Here is a 20,213-nt window from a genome sequence, read left to right as displayed (position 1 = left end):
CTACTTATTTTTATATAGAAGTCTAAATTTATGGTATTTTGATCATTTTAAATTTCAGTATGGTGGGTGGCACGTCACCCGCTTATATACGTCGCTCGCTTACTGATCACGTTATGTTACGGCGGTTAGGTAATGCCACTCTAACCAATCTTTGTAATCCTGGAAATTGAATCTATCTAGCTGTATATGTTTCACTGCCTTGACTAATTGTGTTTGATGATCTTGTCTGCAATATCTTTATAGAGATCGGCTGCATTCATTCCCGGAGCCCAAGTCACTTCGAGGTTACTATTCTCTCCCAACCATTCGATGTCACATGAAAAGACCAGCGGCTCGTTCTTGATAAAGCTTTCAGTGCTGGCCTTGACGATGATTAGGGTGACTCGAGGCATTCCCTTCTTCAACGTTTCAACAGTGTGCTTGGCTGCTTGCGTTCCTGCATCGATGCCATTCCTGATATCCTTGAGGGTTTGCTGGATGGTCTGGACCTGCGCGTTAACATTGGCGTGTTCAATCTGTTTGGCGCGTAGTTCAAGATCGAACGGCTTGAGTTTGATTTCCTCCTCTAGTTGGGCAATAGCTGATTGTGCTTTTCTTTGAGCCGTCGTGATTCTGCCTCGGTTGTTTTCAAGTTCGGTCTTCGCCTCGGTAAGCGCAGCCACCAGTCTCCTGCTTTCTGTTTCGAGTTCTGTGAGCAGTTGGATCTGGCGGTCTCGTTCTGCTTCCTCATCGCGACACATTTCTTGAGCGTAGCCAATAACACCTTTCCTGTTAAGTGCGTCGACGGCTCTGCTAAAGTTGGTGATCTTGTTTGAGGCTTGGGTGATGGCATTTTCGACTTCTTTGTATTCTGAGGTGTTCATGAGATCCTTTGCAGCATTCATCGTAGTGGCGTAGAAGTCTCGTTGGCCCTTGGCTCGCTCGAGTTCGGCACTGGCGCCTAAGAATATGATCCACTAAATTGCATTAGTAGTCAATCTAAAGGAGTATGAAGAACGCTAAGAGTAAATACTCACAGTTCCATACTTGTTATACCATGCGGCGTCGTCGTGCCTCTCCCAGCACTTGTTCTTCCACCAATAGGCATCGCCCACCTTCTCTGGAATTGGTCGTTAGTATTTACGAAACCCTGGTTTTAGGAGACAAAACTCACTATCGAAAACTTTCCACGTGATTTCTGCCGCAGCACCGCTCCTGATCACTTCGCCCCATCTGGAATTCTTCTCGTTCTCTAGCCTTTCTTTCTCCATCTCCCATCTGCGTTGGTTGTCCTGTTGCTCCTTCAACTTGCGGTCGTATTCCGAGCTCATCTCGCGAATCTTATTCTGCAGTTTGCGTTCTGCAGCTTCCTTTTCAACCATTCTGCGGGCTATGTCGCTATCGTTCCTGTTCTTCTCGTCTTCGGCCTTCTTGACATCTTCCCCAAGTTTCTCAAGCTCTTTTCTCAACTTGGTCAACTCACTATTGTCACTTTTGATCTGTGCCTCACGTTTGCGGATCTCTGTACCAGACTCGATCTTGAGCTGATCCACTCTCTCCTGCAATCTGTGCAGTTCTGCATTGTTTTCGCTGATCTGCCCTTCAAGGTCATTGATGGCATCGTCAATCGTCTGCGTGGCAGCCTTTCCAATCGCATCGATTCCATTCTTGATACCGTCAAAGATTGCGCCGGCAACGTCAGGTGTGAGTTCTGCTTCGAACTTGGCTACAAGGCCGTCGAGCTTGTTGCCTTGTGGGACCCTGACCTTGGCCTTGAGCTTGAAGGATAGTTGCTCGATAAATTTGATATCGATATTGGCATCTAGCCGTCTTTCTTGCATATCGGCGTCGATGAAGATACTCGCGTGGAAGTCTTGATACCGAATCATACCGTCAACCAGGATACTTTGTTTTGTCTTTGTCATTTCCACATCCAGTGTCGCCCGTTTTCCACCCACCGAAGCAGATGTGACTTCTAGGCCTCCAATGTTGAACTGGTCGATACCAGCCTTAATAATAACACCATCGTCGGTGAAGCGTCCGTCAAAATCGCCGGTCTTTCCAAAGAATTCCACCTTACCTTTAATAATAATACCGCGTTCGTACTCGACATCAAAGATCTTTCCACCTCTGGACATGTAGAGCTTGACAGCGCGAAACACGAGAATATCGTCGCCGCCTTGGATATTCTTCAAGGCCTGGACGTCAGCCAACTCGCCGGCCAGACGGACAAGTTTGACCACATTGATTTCGGAAATATCGACGTTGATAACCAGATCCTTGCCTGTACCTAAGCTCAGGTCCATCTCCGCATGGAAATCGTTACCAAGCTCGAGTCTTCCTGTGGCCATAAGACGGCTAATAGCTGTTAACAAATTATCCAATTCATCCACATGATGGGAAGGCTTACTCCGGCCCTTGAGCCCAGACAGTCGCATATTTAAATCCGGCACCAATGCCTAGTTTGGATACGACTGCCTTTTTGTTCAATTTGAACGGGTTGATCCATCTATCCTCCGCGGCCATATAACTGTCTATTGTCAGTAACATCCATAAATAGAGATGGATTTGTGCATACAGCCCTCCTTCGGCACGTTCAATGTCCCCATTGATGTAACCTCTAACCCTGATCGGAGGTTGATCATCAAACAGCAGAGTCAAGGTTGCGTTCAACTGCAAGATAGGGCCGGCATCACCAGCAATGATAGCGGCACCAAATCCGCCTAGTTTTGCGTAGTCACGGAGAGGAATCTGCGTTGCCCGTCAGCTTTGATATCGATATATGTCGTGTTTTTATTCTTACCTCCAATGTCTTGGGCATGTCGATACTGATTTGCAACTTGCCCTTGGATGGGAAAGCCACAGCCAGCAAGAGACCGTCCACTTTCTTCTTGTTGTTGAGCTGATCAAGCTTTTCGAACTTTCTGATAGATGCACACAATTGAACGCCCTTGACAACAGGGTAGCCGTACGAATCGATCTTGGCCAGGATATCCCAGCTGTCTGCTGTGCTCGTGGATGATATTTCCTGTTTCTCTCGCTCCTCTGACGATGCAATCAGGGTCACATTGTCCAGCTCCAAGTCCAGGAATCCGCCCTTGACGTCTGCCCAGAGCTCGTTCAATCTGATGCTCTCAACTGTACCCACAAGGATCCAGTCGCGGTTCTGCTTGTCTTTCTTCTGCTCAATGTGCAGACCAACAGTCACGGTGAAGTTCTCGATTTGGACGGTACCCAGAATCGAGAACTGACTCGCGCGTTTGTTCACTTCGGGCTTGTCCTCGGCCGTTTCCTTCTCGTCCTCTGGTTTTGTTATCGCTTTGTCGCCGTTAGCATCCTCACCTTTGTCCCTATCATCAGGCTTGGTTTCCCTCTGATCTGATTTCTTAGGCTCCTCAGCTGGCTTCTCGAACTCGTTCTCCGGCTTTTCAGACTCATCTGGCTTGTCAGTGGTGGCCTTGGAGTCCTTTTGTCCCTTTCCACCTTTGACAGCCTTCTCCTTCTTCTGGCCCTGCTTGAACGCAATATAAATATGTAGTCCAGCCTTTTTGATCGTGAGGTGAGTGTCAGGAATATTAAACTCCTGAATATCACCATTAATTGTCACACCATCCTGATCGATCTTGATCAAGGCACTGGCACTGCTATGCTCGTTGAACGTAACTTCACCATCCAGTTGCAAGGACCTGTCTGTACTACCTCCAACCTTGGTGCTCGACAGATTGAGATGGAGCTTCTTGAAAGTGATTTCGTTGCCTTTAGCTTCTGCCATTGCATCTGCCTCTGTGTCTGCTACTACTGGTAGCTCCCGTCCAGCAATCTGGGCGTGAATCTTCTTGATGTCACTCAGTGTGAGATCGCCGACTTGGGCATCTAGGAAGTTTTCATCTTTGTACCGTTTAGTCAATGCCTCTATATTCAGCAGAAATGTTAACTCACCCCTAGAGATCTTTCCCGTAACGGTAAAGGTTCCGTTTCCTAGCGACAGATTGGCTTCGAGGTCCAGCTTCGCCGTCTCTGCAAATTTGCCTTGTTCAAAGGAGGTTTTGAGCTCGGCTTTTGTCAACTGCGAGGACGGTTAGCTGGATTGTGAATCTATAACTAGGATTGTGCACTAACAGAAACATTCTTAATGCCGTAGATGTCCTCCCATTCGTCACACCAGATAACCATGTTCCAGATTCTTCTGTGTTCTCCATCCGAGTATTGCTTCGTGGGCTTCTTCTGTTCTGGAGCCTTGGTAGCTGGATTCTTGGAGCCGCCTTTGACGAGCTCCTTCCCGTTTTGTTCTTCAGTCTTTGTGGCGCTTGTCGTGATTGATTCGGCCTTCTGCTTAGTGTCATCTTCAGGCTTGTCTTCCGGGGCCTGATCATCGGCAAGCACATCTCCGTCATCACCTCCACTCCCATCAGTTTCAAAGTCCCTGGCAATCCGGTAATTCAATTCCACGGGAGCATTTGCATGAGGGACGTTGGTGAGTATGAGTGTTCCGAAAAAGCCAAAGCCAAAGTTCCAGGACTTTTTCTCCTTGGACTTTGGCTTCTCGTCTTCTTTCTTGTCCTCGCCTGTTTTGCCTTCTCGATCTTCTCCTGTAGAGGGTTTGTCGGGTTCGTCAGTTTTAGGGTTGATCTTCTCCTTACCATCGGCTTCGGACTGGCTGATGTCAGTTGCTTTATCCTTGAAGGTTTTGAGGATTAGGCCTAATATACCTCGTTTTTCTCTGACATTGCAAGATCTGGCTCAGTTCTATCCTTATCATCACTTTGAGGATTCGTCTTTCTCTTGCCGTCTGGATCAGGCTTTGTCTCATACTCTTCGGTACTGGCCTTGGGTTTGTCTTTGCTTGCATCATCAGAGGATGGGTCTTTGGCTTCGTGTGTCCCATTTTTCCCTTCCTTCTCAGGCGTAGGTTTGATGCTTCTGCCTGCCTTTGTACCGGTAATCTCGATACCTATTGTCTTGAACTGAAGGACATCCCAGATCTTCAGCCCTATAGTTGGAAAGTATCCTTGGAGAACGAGTTTCTCAATTACCGGCCGCTTGGTCCAGTCTCTCTTGTCTCCAAGATGGGCACTCAGATGAATGGACTCCGGAATCGGCTGGTCACCGAAAATAGTCTTCAATGTATCACTCGCCCACTGCAGACTATCCTTGAGCATCACGTCGACTTCGAGGCGAAGACCGGGAAGGAAGAAGGTACCTTGCTTCTCCTCGCAGTAGGTGAATTCCAGATTTGTGATGGGTATTTTCTTGAGGTCTTCGTCATCGATGAACGGGAAGAGGGTGCCCAACGGCTGTCCTTTTAGTGCCAGACTGTCGGGGTTCAGTTTGATCTTTTCACGGACTGGCTCTTTGTTTTCTTCGGTTTTATTGTCACCTGAAGTTTCGCCTGCAGTATGGTCTGCAGTATCGCATTCAGTATTATCGGCACTTTGTTTGCCATTGTCCATTCCAGGACCTATAAACAATTTAGCTCTGCCATTTCTTCCTGTGTAGGCACGCCTACCCTTGAATTTGTAAATCTTGGCATGCAGGCCCTTGATACCAAAAAAGTTCTTAATATCCCCCGAAAGCACATATTTGTCCATGTTTGTTTTGAATATATGCTGCATTGCATCTGGTCTTGTTCTCTTAATCGAATTCCAGACAGGCATCGCGCCACCAGGCAAGTCACCATTGACTGCCTGATCTAATAGGACATGATTTCCTTCCTCAGGCAAAAGCAAAACAGGAACTTGGTTTTGCTTTCTCCGCCTACGACCAGGCACTGTGGCCAACAGTTGAGCATTGACATTATTACTGCCCTTGATGCTAACGACAGGAAGATCTGCAAATCTCTTCCCCCGTTTTCCAGGCACCACCAAGGAGAGATTGCTTACCACTGCCCCTCCACTGATGGTTGAAGTCAAGGACTCCGACTTGCCGCGACTGGATAGAGCAGCAAAAGTTGGGGATGGACTGGCAGACTCTGTCAGAGTGGTCGGGGGGTCGTCACTTTCTGAATCCCCGCTGAAGTCGGCCTCGGGTGTGCTTATAGGTGGTATTTGGTGGAGCTCATGGCGAAAGTTGAGGGTGGACTCATCGACAATCAAATCGAGAGAGGTAATAGGTAACGTGTAGGCCTTTTTTACTTCCTCGTCGATGTGATCAGCTGTGATGAAGTTTTGGCGGTCTAGCATGGTGAAAAATAAACGAAATAGATATATATAAAATTATAAGAATAAAAGGCTCGTTCAGGCCCCAAATAAATCTGGGTAGCAGATGGCGTGTGGGACTTTTAGGTCTGGGGAATGCCACCAGTATTTATCAATCTATGGCCATCTCATCTCTACCCGAGCTGAAAGATCGAGACGAAGATCTGCACCATAAGTAGATTGGTATGATGGGATGCTCCACTTTCTACCCCTCAGAGATCCACTACCAACTGGCACTTCGATTAGGCAAAGTCAAAATTTTGGATCAACCGGACAGCGAAGGGTGGGAGAAGAGAGGAGGATTTGGCAGTCCTTGGGAATGGCGGCCTGGTGAGAATTACTTCGGCGGTTGATAGCTAGCTATAGTTCAATCAGGCCAGGTGTGTCGGCCACGCTTGGATTGGGAGGGGAATTTCACGCAGGATGGAAAAAATATCTCCAGTGGGAAGGCATGCGGAAAATAATTCCTAACCCTAGAGTTTGGGCTGCCTCCTAGTGGAGGGGCAGCTGCAAAGGTGCTCCCGCCAGTCAGAACCTTGAATCGCTCCAGCTGAACTGTGTATTCGATCGATATAGGGATAACTACTAATCAACAATTCCAATTTACTCCTCGATGGTGTATCCCCTGATATCCAGGGTCCCCAAGGTATTAGATCCATAACGAGTCAACGACAGTTGCCTTTTACAGTCGGATATGCAGCTGAAACCTAGTCTGGATAGAGGTCAATCACTAACTCAGGGCTGAGTGAGTGGTGACACTCACGACCTGGATACACACTTTTTTATTGTCAGACTTAAACATTTCGCTTATTGATATCACGCGATAAACAAATACCTCAGTGTGTGTCCCAGAAATTAGATCCGCGCGGACATTCAGCTACCTACTGGGCCGCCACGTAGGCGCGGGCCGATCCCCCACCAGGAAACAGATTCGGGTGAGGCGGCCACCGACTTAGATCGAATCATATTGTGATGCATGTGCTTGCGCACGCGATTTGCTGCCTGAGCGCAGACGAGCACCTCCATCTCAACCTCTGCACTCAGCTAGCCATGGCGCCCTGATGTATATGGATCCGTCACCTGTGGTCAGACACCGATGTGTGCATAGCGTTAGACTATGCTATTATGCCAAGCCATTGCGGCCAACGCGCATTAATTCATTCTCCTGCATTTAAAATATGTTTCTGCCGGCAGAATAGTCTAGTATGATGAATCTACTTAAATTGCTTACTTGGTCTGCTTAACCTGCTTAACCTGCTTAACCTGCTTAATCTGCTTAATCTACTTAGTCTAGTACTTCGTCTGCGTTGTCTGCGTTGTCTGTCTTGCCCATGCTGTCTGCATTGTCTACATTGTCTGTGTTGTCTATATAGTTACTAAATAGTCTGTAATTTAGAGTTGATATCGGGTCGGGTTCGGTTCCAAAATCTAGGGCCCGCCCCTAACCCGGCTCCGGGGCAGTTTTTGATAGGTAAACCCGCACCCGCATGCAACTCTAATCTCACCAAGCAAAAATTTCGGAAATCGCATTTACTTTCGCAGTCTAAAGGTAGCCAGTACTGAACAAGAATATCATAGTCTGAACCATCCCCTACCCATAGCGGGAATAGTAATCATCATGATCTATGGCACTCCATTCACAAGTGCTACATAGGCTGTTAAAGTACATACCGCCAGAACAGCAAATCTACAAGGAGTTTGCTACATTGTATTCAGTGCTTGGTAAACCTCTTCTGTTGAGCTCGTCCTTGAGAGTTGGAACATATTTGGTGTCTGTGTGACACAGCGTCAGTAAATTTAATGAGGAAAGCGTTATAAATGAGCTTAGATTAACATACCAACTTTACCCAGCAGGGTGCGGCCGCAATGAAGTATGTCATGTTTACAATCATAAGAGAGTACGCCTAATGCAAGAGATGTAGAGAGTAAGATCAGGATTAAGAGTTGTATGTTAGGCGCTTTTTTTTGTTGGAGAATTTGGCAATAAACGTGCCATAAACTGAGCCTTTAAATACAATGCGAAGTTGAGCGACGGTTTTAGAGAGACATTTGTGTTTCTTATATCTGCTGCATACTGGCTTAATCGTTGAATAATATAAGTATAGAATAGGGTTTTAAGATACATTATGACTGTATATCTTAGCTACTAGACTTACTTCTCTACTAAGTTTCCTTATGATGTTATACTGGTAGAAATGTTTCCAAAAATGAATTGAATAAGTCGAGTCGACACTCAGGGTAGGACCTAGGTGTGGCGGCTAAGTAGTATGATGATATTGGTGCTATCTATTGGGGAGAAAATTGTTTATTTCCGCTTGTGACTATAATGGTTCCAATCACATTCTCCACGAAGAAAAGGAATAGACCTCGCCATGGCCAGTCCATGGATGGCCCATCATGCAGTTGGCTGAGAATTAGGACGGAAGCAGAGTTTTCCTTATATACAGTTGCACTGTTTATTAAACTCGTGGTCTTTCCGAATGCGGTGTTTCCACTATGTGACATCGGGATTATTTTCCATTCCATATACATGGAATGAATTCCATTACTTCCCAAGCCTAATCGCAAATAAAAAGCAACTTATCCCACACTCTCCAGGCATCCCCTGCCTTCGACAGCAAACATGTATTAGGCTTCAATTCCTGTACTACAGATGCACCATCCCCGCACCCATAACCGGCAAAGCACAAATACACTTTACAGCCAGGATTCAGCCATCTCAAGACAGCCCCACCCGATTGAGAGATAGTGGATACGCGGTTATTAGCACTCTGATCAAGCTGAAGGACTAGACCATTGGAGTCGCACTGATAACCCTTAAAGACGACAATTTCTCCAACCTTCAGTGCGCTAACGGAGAGGGAGTTGCAGGCAAGGCCTGCAAGGGTTGCGATCTTGATGAGCGACGGTAGCTTCATGTTGGGCTGTATCTTGTTTAGATTCCTGATCAGTTCCCATAGATTATCTGTCGTATGGGTTTGAGAACTTACCAGGATGTGTTTTCAAGGTTTTGAAGGCAAAGAGGATGGACCAGTGTTGACCCTAATGGAGAATTGAATTGGGAATCTGGCGAGATATATAGTACGGGGAAAGATCTGGATGAGAACCAAGTCCACCAGGGACAACTTGATCATCCACCTATCACAATTGAACCCTCCGATAAAATATTCAGGCAGTCTGACAAGTAGGGAAGTCAAGGAAGGCTCAGCTGAGGTTGTTCACTCTCCAAAAGGAATAACCAATGAAAGGCTGGGAGCAGTAGCAGACTATACTGAAAGAGCTTTAGCGTGGTCGACTGGTTGGTCAAGGCATCAATACCAAGCCATTTAGTGTCATGCAGTACCCTTACGCAAGCATGAGGGAATCATTATGAGATGGAAGGGTCAAAGCTGAATGCTACCTCCTTACAAAGTAGTTACAAAGTAGTAGCTCCATTGCATCCTTAGTCAAAGTCTAAAACACTCAGGCCAGACGGATGTTGTCATTCTTGAATTGAGAATCCCAGTATACACCAACGATGAGACAGAGAAGATGGCCGATTGAAGCCGTGAATGATTCAAGAAAAAAAACCATGCAATAAGATGAACTACATACTTATTCAACATTGAATACCCCTATCATATCCAGTCTTTTGCACCTAGTCCGCTCTGTGCTACCAACAATCAAAGTCAAGCATAAGTCTCCTCCCTCACTACTGTCGTTCCTTCCGGAGTAAATTCCAGCCAGACCTGCCTGTCCACAGTCTGAGTACTCCGATCTGCAAGGGTGAAATTTGAGGTGTGGCTTATTCTCGATCATAACTAGAGTTGATCGGGTCCCCCGAACAACCCGCCACAAACCCGGACAACCGGTTCCAACCCGAAAAGTCATGTGATCTAAAATTCTAGATTTTTCCAGAATCTTTTTATATTTCTATATAGATCTAGAGTATATATCTATTATATATATTGTCAAAATTAGAGTTGATATCGTGTCGGGGGCGAGTCCTAGATTTTGGACCCGTGTAAGGGCGCCTTTGGTGTACGTAATCAGCCTGGCGCTACGCCGTCGGTGCCTTGTAGGCCAACGGGCTTCAGGATGAAAGATATCTTGTGTTCCGATTACTAGGGGAATTGTATGCAAAATATAACAGAAAAAATTTGCTTGGGGATCAGAATCCTCTGCGCGATCTGGGTCTATATAGTGCGATTTAGGGCACCGGCAGATCCCAGGCGCCTCGCTTGCGGCGGGTTTGTTGCTGCCTGAGGCAATCGTCGTTACAACCGACCCCGACCCGATATCAACTCTAATTAAAGTACAGTACTGAAGAGTTGTGAGACTAATCAGCTTTAAGGGTAGTTACTTGGACGAAACACTACTATAATAGGAAGATGAACCGAATTATATAACCATAAAAGCGCACTAGTAAAACCTATTCAAAAATATATATACAGTACCCTATATAAAAAAGTACTTCCTTAAGCACTGTAAAAAGTGCTCAAAATAGAGAATTTTCTTGATAATTTCAACATTATCTTCTCAGACTAATCAGGGAGTGAAAATCAAAAGAAGTACTGGGGCCTTCTGTTCTAGAATGAGAAAAAGGCTCTAAGCCGAAGAAGGCGTCTTTCTCCAGAGCAGGTACTGACCTTCACTTGGTTCGAGAGCTTGAACATACCGATGGAAAATTGTCTTTAGTGAGGAGTACCAGAGTTTAAGATCTGGCTTCAGAGAGCAACAGACAGTTCGGTTATCTGATGAAGAGTATCGTCGCTATGGAGGTCCAGAGACGGTTTTTATTCTTCAAAGCTGGGACCAAGGAGCAGTATATGTAAAGTGCAAATGGTATAGAGGTGAATAATCAACTGGAATAATAGTCATGCGTCGTACTTGTCGAGGCATATATCCAAGTACAGCTCTTGAAGGAAGCAGCAGACGGGCTTGTGCTTAACTGGCCAAAGGTCCTGAACCACACCCAACAAGACGAAGCAAGCCCTTGGTACCAAGCTTTTTCCCCTTAATAGTTCCTGAATCAGAAAGCTCTGGAGGAAGTAGTTCCGACGGATAGTGTTTTGAAAAGTATTTTGGTCCTACGGCGCACCATCTAAGCACACTTTCAAAGAAAGTAGCCTCTCTTCTCACACCGCTTGTGGATCTCACAAGCGATCAGGGTGATGCTGTATCTAGGATATCACTCTCTTAATTATTTGCTCATGAATTTCAATATTCGGAATAGAAATGAATATAAGTACGATATAATACATAAGTTGCGTCAACTGTCATTAGTTCTGCATTACCCAGTTCTGTTAATAGGGTCCAATGAGAAGAAGTCTGGTTTGGTTCTGCACGAACTTGGAAATCAATATCTCTACAATACCTAGCTATAAGTTACATCAGAGGGATTGCACTAAAGTCGGCTTGTATACAGGGTCTAAAGGTGATTCATTGCATATCAAAAGACTATATGCTTCGGATAGACTGGCGTTTGGCCAGGTTAGGTTATGGCTAGGTTATATATATATATTGTACTGTCTGTGGTTAACTGGTAGTTAATCTAGTTCTGTCTAAGGCACCGAACTAAACCTATTTAGGCAGACAGTGAATTAGGATTATTTAAAATACTGCTAGTAGAAAATAGCCCTAATCTACCGCCTACCTGAACAGGCTTAGCTTGGCGCCTTGTGGCCACATCAGGTAGAAGTTTTAACCTTAACCTAGGTCGGTTAAATATTTTTATACCTTAATCTAACCGGGGTCGGTTAGGTTAGGTTATGGCTAGGTTACAACGGTTAGGTTATGCCAGTCTAGCTTCGGAAGAAAATGGCTATACTAAGTATCCTACAGGAGATAATAGTAAATTGGAACTTAAATTCAGAGTATTCTATTAACATTAATCTCTACTATGATAGTATATCTCTAAAAGTCTGGATAAATATCCGCTCTATATTAATATATCCTAGATACTTTTTATTTATATACCATCTAGATCTGGTCTTCTTAAGTCGCTACTGTAGAGATTTGTCTACAATACTCAGTTAGTCTATCAAGCAGCTGTCCCCAGTCTCTAATAAGGCTAGGTTTCTTCACGGCCACCCATCCCGGCCCAGGCACACGGTGGGTTGGGCTTTGGGTCCGAGTCTAGGGATCATAATAGGCCTGTAAGCCCCCGATTAGGCCCTAAACATTGCAAATATCAGGCATACCACTATTTTATATGGAAAAATATAATTTATTCTACTTAGTAAGCAGCTTTGTGAATACCAAGACCAATATGTAATTATGTATACAAAAATAGGCTTTTTGGGGGGGGGGGGGGGGCATTGTGGGCCCTGAAGAAGACGACTGAGGATTAGGACCAAAGACCGGTATAGGCCGGTCCTTGGTCTTTGCAGTAGTATCCGAGGTAGCCATAACAGGGATCACATCTTTTTATTATCTAAAGATCTAAACCATGCAAACAGACATAGCGTAACCAGTCGGCGAGCCGTAACTACAAGCAAGCCGCCACCCCAACCGCTATGCAAAAAATTGAAATCGTCAAAATACCACCGTTGCAGAGTCCAACGATACGGAAAAACATTTTTCCTTATTTTCACTGATCCACTGAGTTACCCCGGGATTCATCAGGCTTTTCAGGCTCAGGTAGATATCGTGCAGCAACCGACAACGTGGCAGCAAGCAAGAGCATCAGTACCCAGATGGCATACCCCCCGGCAAGTTGTGTTCTCGCCCCCAAAGCAAAGAGGGTGGTGAAAAGGGCTGGGCAAATTGCCCTCAGGCCGCTAACCCCGGTCAAGGCCAAGGCATTCAGCGTACCTAAGACTTTTGGCGATGGGGAGACGTCGTTCAGAATGAGCTGGATGGCTGTGAAGCTCATGCTGACCCCACAGCCGACGGCCAGCGCTATTGGTAGGAAAACCCAGAAAACCTTGACAGATGCCTCGGTGTCCAGTCGCAGGAGTATATTACCGGCTGGACAGGCAAGGAAGAAGAAAGGATAGGCATAGGCACATAGGCGGATCACTCCATTCGACCCGATCCTCTTCTGCAATGGAGGGAAAGCCAGGAGGAGCCACGCAGATTGGGCGGCGCCGTTCAGGCCCATCAGCACCGAAATTTGTAGTGGAGTGAAGCCATATCCACCGAGGTAGGTAGGAGTGAACCAAAAGACCGGGATGATAGCTGTGTAGGCAAAGGCGAGTACCATAATATGTCCATATGTGTAGAGGACTATCCCCACACTGGGGGCTTTCAAAAGCTGCCAAGCTGACAACCCTTCATCGGGGATGGAGTCCGACGTAGCAGGCTCTTTTTTCAACGTCTCTTGGACGAAAAAAAGAGTAGAAAAGGCAGCGGTAGCCCCGACCAGCGCCACCACCAGGCTCGATAGCGCGTATGGGTAGTCAGCGAAGAAACCAGTACCCTTAAACACACCTGGATACTGGCGTGTTGGGTTGGCAAGACAACCACCCAACAGAGGACCCAGGAAGAGACCCAGGTTTCCACTGAAAGCGAACCAACTGAATGATCGAGCTTGTGTCTTGCTTGTGCTGTGCTCGGCGATCATAGTGCGGATGGTGACGATAGTCCCCGCAAAGACACCGGCAAGGCACCTGAATAAAACCATTTGCGCGATAGTCTTTGCCAGTCCGAAGAGGCCCGTCGCCACGGTCACGCCGAATAGGGAGAAGACCAGGACGGGCTTCCGCCCAACGCGATCGGCCGCTCGGCCCCAGAAAATCATCACTATGGCCTGAGTCAGGGAGAACAGCGACTCTATGAGCCCTGTGTAGAAACCAACATCTGAGACCTCGGCACTCCCGTTGTCCCGGATCATCTGACTGACATAAGGGAAGATGGAGAAGAAGGCCAAGGGCTCTACGGCCCGGGCATAACAGAGTAACAGGATCTGAGCCTTTGGTAGAGGCTTTTCCTCCTGACGACCTTTGTTGGGCTCCAGAAGAGCCGTAGTCTCATGCACATCATCCGATGTTGTGGTAACCATAGTCGGTAAACTCGTTAATGAGGTGAAAGAATCTCAAGGCCGAGCTTGCGGGAAGGTCTGATGAGACACCGGACTTATGTAAGTCCGGCCCGTCCGTCTATAAACAAAACCGAAGTATACCCGCCATATCACTAGGGTCAACAGATGTTTCTATGAGTAACCCAATTTAGAAGAATGGGAATGATACGCTGATTGGGTCATTCCAGGGTAGAAGCAAAGCAGGTGGGTGGGACGAGGAAGTAGCCTAGCAACAATAATTTAGTATAGGAAAGAGATTGGTATCTTGAGATCAATATGTCGTCTGTAATTCTTGATCATTCTTTCATTTCCCCCTCATAATGGACTCAAAGGTCAGTTTAGCTACGAAAAGGCTATTGTATTCTTGCTCCTTACTGTAGTTAGGGTTATACTGGTGGGAGCGCGCTAGTGTAGTCAGGCTTTTGGACCCCTATATAGTAGCCGTCTGTTGGCAAGTAGGATACTATCAATGAAGGAACAACTTTACCAATGCTCTTGTATGATAATAGCTATGACGGAGCTAGCCAGAGTCCCTACATAAAGCTGTATAGATATATAATCCTCAATATTGTGGGTGGTCGATTTCAACAAACTTGACACTTAATTCGCAATTAACCAACTCGGTTCAGCTCTTAACATGCCGGCTGATTTCGTACCTAACTATCAATAGAATGTTGCCTTTGGGGCCTTCGAGTTGAAAGTCCCAAGTTGTACCCTCAAATCCCTTCACTTTTCTCACGTGGGTATTAAAGGGTTCCAGCAAATGTCCCATAACAGACACGAGAGGCAAGGGGCTCGTCTGCGGCTCCTTCCAGACTCCGCTGACGGGAATTATATCACACTGCAGGACCATCATAGTTGTAAATCCAAAGATCCCTCCGCTGGCTTAGTGGCGGCCGGGACCGAGAACTGGCGCCACCCCAAATGCCATAAGGCCACCGACGCGCCGGGGATCTTTCGTTTTACGTTCAAGCTGGGTATCTGCAGGTGTGGGCTGTATATATCGTCTCTCCCCAAGGCCATCAGCAGATGGTCCCCAAATATTTGGGCTGCGGCCCATTGCATCCGCCGGCATGGTTACAACGCTTCCAGTAGTAAATGGCTGGTATTAAATCGACCTACTACATCAGAGCCAGTCGGAAGACACATCTGCCTTGGGTCAATTATATAGACCTGTGAACACCCCTATAGGAGCGCCAGACAATGCCAATAAAATTGACTGGATTCTAGTTCATCAGACTTCACCACAACCCACAAACGAGACATCGAGGAAATTCTATAAACCACATGGTTAGACGGTCAACATGGTCAATGTACACTCCGGATGGGGAAATGCGGAAACGGGGAAACGGGGAAAATTGATTGTTTGGTTTGTTTAGTTAAATATCGATAATTCTAGATACACTGTGGCTCCTGGAATGGCCCATAGTAGCGGTTAATGTTGACCCGAACTCCATTAATCTAACTCAACCTAGCCATACGCCAGTCTAGGCGACTTCAGATTGAGTTTAGCGGGGAACACGATGAACTATCGGTGTGATTACAGCTCTAGGAAAAACCAGCGGAGGCCCTTTACAGCAATACTGTATTGGGCAACCTCCAGCAACCCAGTGCTGCCAAGACCGAAAAATATCAGCACTATATTCGGTTCGATATAAGTGACGACCTTTATACTGTTATACTATAACAGAATTATCACAATCATTATATTCAGGAGTCTGTGTGTAGAGATAACAACTTCTTCCCGAGGCCACCGTAAGACCAAGCGACAACCAGACATACCCATTTTAAAGAGATTTCGGCATCACAAACACCACTGTTATCTGCTGGCATATTGGTGGGCGTGTGCCCGGAAGAAGTGTCGAGACTGGGAAGCGCCTCGCCATGTCTCGTAGGCAGAAAGTCCGAGGCCATGGGTGTCCTGGGTATGGCCGTGGCCACAGCCAGCCAGAAAAAGTCAAACTCTGCGGTCCCTTAAGGTTGGAAAAGTCCAGCATATTACCTGTATATGGCTGTGCCTCATCAGCTAGCATCTGCACAAGCTGAAACTTACCATTGAGCACATGGGACACTGCGGCTCACTAGCTTTGCACCATTCACAAGTAGTTCTACACTGCAGCGCAGCGCAATTTTATTGAAATCCAAAACCGAGACTCCTCGGGAATTAGCTTTGCCAGTTCACTCACTCTTTGCTGGCTTCAGCAGATCCGACCCCTCCCTATAACAATCGTTGGCTCCCTTCATCGTTCCTCCTACTGGTCACGGTGGTATACCTTGGCGTGGCGGCGGACTCTTCAGTACTGCGCAAACTGTTACATATATTACAACGGAGCAGAAACACATAGCTATATTGAATATCCTTGTGATTGCCTTGGGTCTTGTGTGTACCCTCGGAGTTGCCATTCATCATGGACCAAACCACGGTCCCCGTGAACCATGTGTAATGTCGTGTGGTATTCTTTTTATTGGCTCTCTTATTGGTATGGCTCGGCATACTATTGGATATTTTGGGTTACAGAGGTGGGCATGGGCCAGAATTGACTTTGATTTATAATATAGATAATACTAATATGTCTATAAGTTGTAGAGATCCCACGTATCCCATATTCCCGCCGGATATGCTGGCGAGTAAACCTATATGGTAGCATCCTCATACCTACTATACGCAGTCCAACGGAACAGTAAGGTTATTAGTTTCGATCCGCCCTTTACCTCTTCCAAGCAGCTCACTGGTATTTAGGGCAGAGCACTGAATAAGTTACGTGAGGTGGAGTCTGGCGGGCATGGACTTGGAAAAGAGATTATAGATACTATAATTCCTAATGCTGACGATGAAATCCTCGGACAAAATAAATCACTAGATATTTCGCTCGCTGCAGCCTTCTTCGATCAGTTAGATACAACACCCATGTTTGATCTGTATAGCTGGTGCCAACATTCAATTACACTTGCGAGCACTAATGACAGGCATGGTTCTGGGAATCCATACCAAGACCGGGCTATAGCTGACGCATTTTGGTCGGTGTATAAAATTAAACTCGGTTGGTGGGTTTTTGTACTGATAAATGTCACAAGAACTTCGAATCTAACTCTAACCTATTGTTGGGAGATTTTGCCCCTTGGTTCACGACTTGAAAGACCTGGAAGGGTCGGTAGAAGATTATACATGCCATAGCGAATTCTTACCGACTGGATGGGTATGGAAATGCGTCTTATACCACACTTGCTATGTTTAAAACGGCGCGCGATACCGGCTTAAGGACAGAAGAAACTGCATACCTGGAATCGATTGCAACTATTGGACTCCTATCTAACACCGCCCTTGCAATATTCTGGTTTCTTTCTGAGTTATATTCGCGGCCGAAGCTGCTCGCTGCCATTCGCGAAGAAGTTGAACGTGTTGTGCCGAATATCATTGAAAATGGGGTACACACCATCGATGTATCCAGTATCCGTAGTAGCTGTCCGCTGTTGATGCCAACATTCCAGGAGATCCTACGCATGAGGGGAACATCTACTTCGGTGTGGTCCGTCATGAAGGCAGTGTTACTTGCCGACCTGTATCTTCTAAAATCTGGATCTATGCATTACACCACACTGATAATAAAGCTTAGTACTCTTCTAAGCGGATTTTATTAGATGCTGTGGATATACTACACTATGTATATAGAATGTGTGGAAGAGGTGGATATATCTTAGAGTAGAATACTAGTATTATACTGGTTACCTGAGAGGACGAATAGATTCAATACTATATTTCAAACTTACTATATCTCTGATTTATTAACCCCTGAGCGACCTGTATAAAATATCCTCTGGGTAAATATAAATCCTAAATTTTATCTTTTTTTTTAAAAAGAAAAATATAGTTCGATAATAAAATGAAGTTTGAGCGGCCGGCCTCATGTATAGTTAGTAGGATTATCAAGAATCAATCAATCGTAATCGAGTAATTAGTAAATAGATAGTCAGATACAGTGCAATGAAATCGTAATATTACTCTATACTATTACTTACTTAAAGGCAGAGCAGTCTAATAAAGGATGATAATCCAGGCGAGTCTATCTCTACCAAGCTATGTAATGGTTAGTCGCATTTGACTTAGGAAGGCGAGTAGATCTCGCCTCGGTTCTACCTTTACAAGATGAGCCAGACTTGCCAGTGGATAGGACAGAATTCATGCATTCGCGGCCATCAATGCGTAAACCTCCTGGGCAGCTTTTGGGATCTTGCCCTTTTCGCTACCCTCCTCGATATCGATCATCTCATTAACAAAGTCACAAAGTGTGGCCACCAGGTAGTCCACCTCTTTCTCCGTATTTTCAGCATGAATCATGACCCTGACCCGCGACTTGCCTTTGGGAACCTGCGGATAGTCAATGGGAACGACCGCGATTTTTGCTAGTTGCAGGTGAAAGAAGAGCCACCAGTTGTACTTTTGTCGGGTCCATATTGGTACGATATGCGTCACAAAGTCCAGTGACTCATAGTCCTCAGCCACAGGAATAGACAAGATACCCATATCGCTGGCCTTGTCCCAGATCTCGCTAGAGGTGATGGATTTGAAGAAGTATTTGACAAGGTGTTGTATGTTGTCTTGGGCCTAGGCTTTTTGTTATCCTCGGTTCTCCAGGTACTCTAACCAATAATTGCATACCTTTTGTGTGGCACCAGTTCTCATCAGATTATATGCTGCGCGGATAACCGCAACTGACGGGAAGGATGGGGCTGTGGTGTTGACCAATGACCCAGCATAGTTGAGCATCATGTTTCGGACGGTGGCATTTCCCAGAACCACAGCTTTTAAATATTGCGTTAGTTATACCGTTTGAATGACTGTGAGGAGGTACCGAGAGGTCTATTGATCTTACATCCAGTACAGGCCAAGGCCTTGCCGCAGGTATTCAGTCGAATTGCAACTTCATTTTCCAGACCTAGCAGCTTGACGAGACCGACGCCTTTAGGGCCCACGACCCCAGTGGCGTGGGCTTCATCAGCAATAAAAGCGAAGTTCCCCTTGGGACAGATCTCCCGAGCAATCTCCAGCATCTCGACCAGAGGGCAAACGTCGCCATCCATGCTGTAGACTGACTCTACGGAAACGAGGATCGAGCGTGAGCCGTCCTGAAGCATGGGCTGGGAGTCCATGGTGGAGGACATGACCTCTCGAAAGGCGTCGAGGTCATTGTGGCGGAAAGCAACCTTGGTGGTGGCCAAGGAGGCAGCCATACCGGTGTGCGTGCTGAAGTGAACCAGCTCATCGTATACAATGGCATCCCCGGGTCGTGGGATAGATGTATAAATGGCAATATTTCCGTTAGACCCGGAGTTAAACATGAGCGCCGTTTCAGACCCGAGGAAGTCGGCGATCTCCTGCTCCACCTCCTCGATATAGTCATAGTTGCCGCCCATAACGCGGGATCCCCCCGAATGCAGCGAGAAGTCCGGGTGTCTGGCTAGCTCTGCTAGGAACTCCCTGCGTAGTGCTCCTGTGAGTCCGAGAGAGAGAAGGTCGTTGGAGCAGAAGTCAATCGCATCTCCTGTTTTCCATGTGCTTTGTCCGCGGGTCATCAAAGATTGGGTTGACCGTCGAATATCTAAAGCCTCCTCGAGATTTCGGTAGAATATGGGGGCATCTTTCATACGGGGAGCGACCAGCTTCTGGCTCTTGATCCAGGAGACCATCTCCGAGACGACTGTGCCGTTAGCTGCCATGGTGCTGAGGTTGCGGAAGGAGAAAGCTTCAACAGATGTGCAGCGGACAGCGTAGTATCACCAGGCAAAGAAACTAAAAAAGAAAGAACGTTCAACAGGATATCGAGACAATATGTCCGGTCACATAATAGGCTCATCTACTGAGCATACTTCCTCATCGGCGTACCGGGCCGAGATGCTGTGGCTCGTCACCCGGACGGGTTCCGGCGTGCGAGCCGACGGGGCGCATGGCCGTTGCCGAACCCCAGCACATGGTAGACGTATGGAATGTTGTGGAGAACAACCACGTTGACGGTCATTTTAAACTCAAAGGTACAGATGGC

At 46.5% G+C, this 20,213-nt stretch overlaps 4 protein-coding genes across 4 annotated transcripts; all 4 read right to left on the bottom strand.

Moving 5' to 3' along the window:
* Positions 1-203: 203 nt before the first annotated feature.
* Positions 204-6,158, bottom strand: BDV38DRAFT_289020 (uncharacterized protein; the record flags this gene model as incomplete). The annotated part of the gene is made up of 10 exons (XM_032061154.1): positions 204-956; positions 1,017-1,099; positions 1,154-2,337; positions 2,390-2,509; positions 2,558-2,730; positions 2,783-3,867; positions 3,919-4,045; positions 4,099-4,632; positions 4,689-5,437; positions 5,486-6,158. 10 exons carry the CDS (start codon positions 6,156-6,158, stop codon positions 204-206), a joined length of 5,481 nt encoding a protein of 1,826 aa, XP_031907166.1.
* Positions 6,159-8,400: 2,242 nt separating this feature from the next.
* BDV38DRAFT_265498 (uncharacterized protein) lies at positions 8,401-9,382 on the bottom strand. Its single transcript, XM_032056358.1, has one exon. The coding sequence runs from the start codon at positions 9,089-9,091 to the stop codon at positions 8,732-8,734; it is 360 nt and encodes a 119-aa protein (XP_031907165.1). The 5' UTR covers positions 9,092-9,382; the 3' UTR covers positions 8,401-8,731.
* A 3,087-nt stretch (positions 9,383-12,469) lies between these two features.
* On the bottom strand, positions 12,470-14,155 carry BDV38DRAFT_265495 (major facilitator superfamily domain-containing protein). The gene has a single exon (XM_032056357.1). It carries the CDS (start codon positions 13,987-13,989, stop codon positions 12,745-12,747), a length of 1,245 nt encoding a protein of 414 aa, XP_031907164.1. The 5' UTR covers positions 13,990-14,155; the 3' UTR covers positions 12,470-12,744.
* A 4,197-nt stretch (positions 14,156-18,352) lies between these two features.
* BDV38DRAFT_290681 (aminoacyl transferase sphA) lies at positions 18,353-20,189 on the bottom strand (the record flags this gene model as incomplete). The annotated part of the gene is made up of 4 exons (XM_032061536.1): positions 18,353-18,778; positions 18,833-18,975; positions 19,047-19,916; positions 20,111-20,189. The coding sequence occupies 4 exons, from the start codon at positions 20,187-20,189 to the stop codon at positions 18,353-18,355; spliced, it is 1,518 nt and encodes a 505-aa protein (XP_031907163.1).
* Between the last annotated feature and the right edge of the window lie 24 nt (positions 20,190-20,213).

Source organism: Aspergillus pseudotamarii (genome assembly GCF_009193445.1).
Source record: "Aspergillus pseudotamarii strain CBS 117625 unplaced genomic scaffold BDV38scaffold_126, whole genome shotgun sequence".
NCBI lineage: Eukaryota > Fungi > Ascomycota > Eurotiomycetes > Eurotiales > Aspergillaceae > Aspergillus > Aspergillus pseudotamarii.
The sequence above is the reverse complement of the archived record's forward strand: the minus strand, read 5'-3'. Positions and strand labels throughout refer to the sequence as shown.

Bases quoted from the DNA above. Each gene is read 5' to 3' on its own strand.
- BDV38DRAFT_265498 (XM_032056358.1), bottom strand. From the start codon at position 9,091: ATGAAGCTACCGTCGCTCATCAAGATCGCAACCCTTGCAGGCCTTGCC.
- BDV38DRAFT_265495 (XM_032056357.1), bottom strand. From the start codon at position 13,989: ATGATCCGGGACAACGGGAGTGCCGAGGTCTCAGATGTTGGTTTCTAC.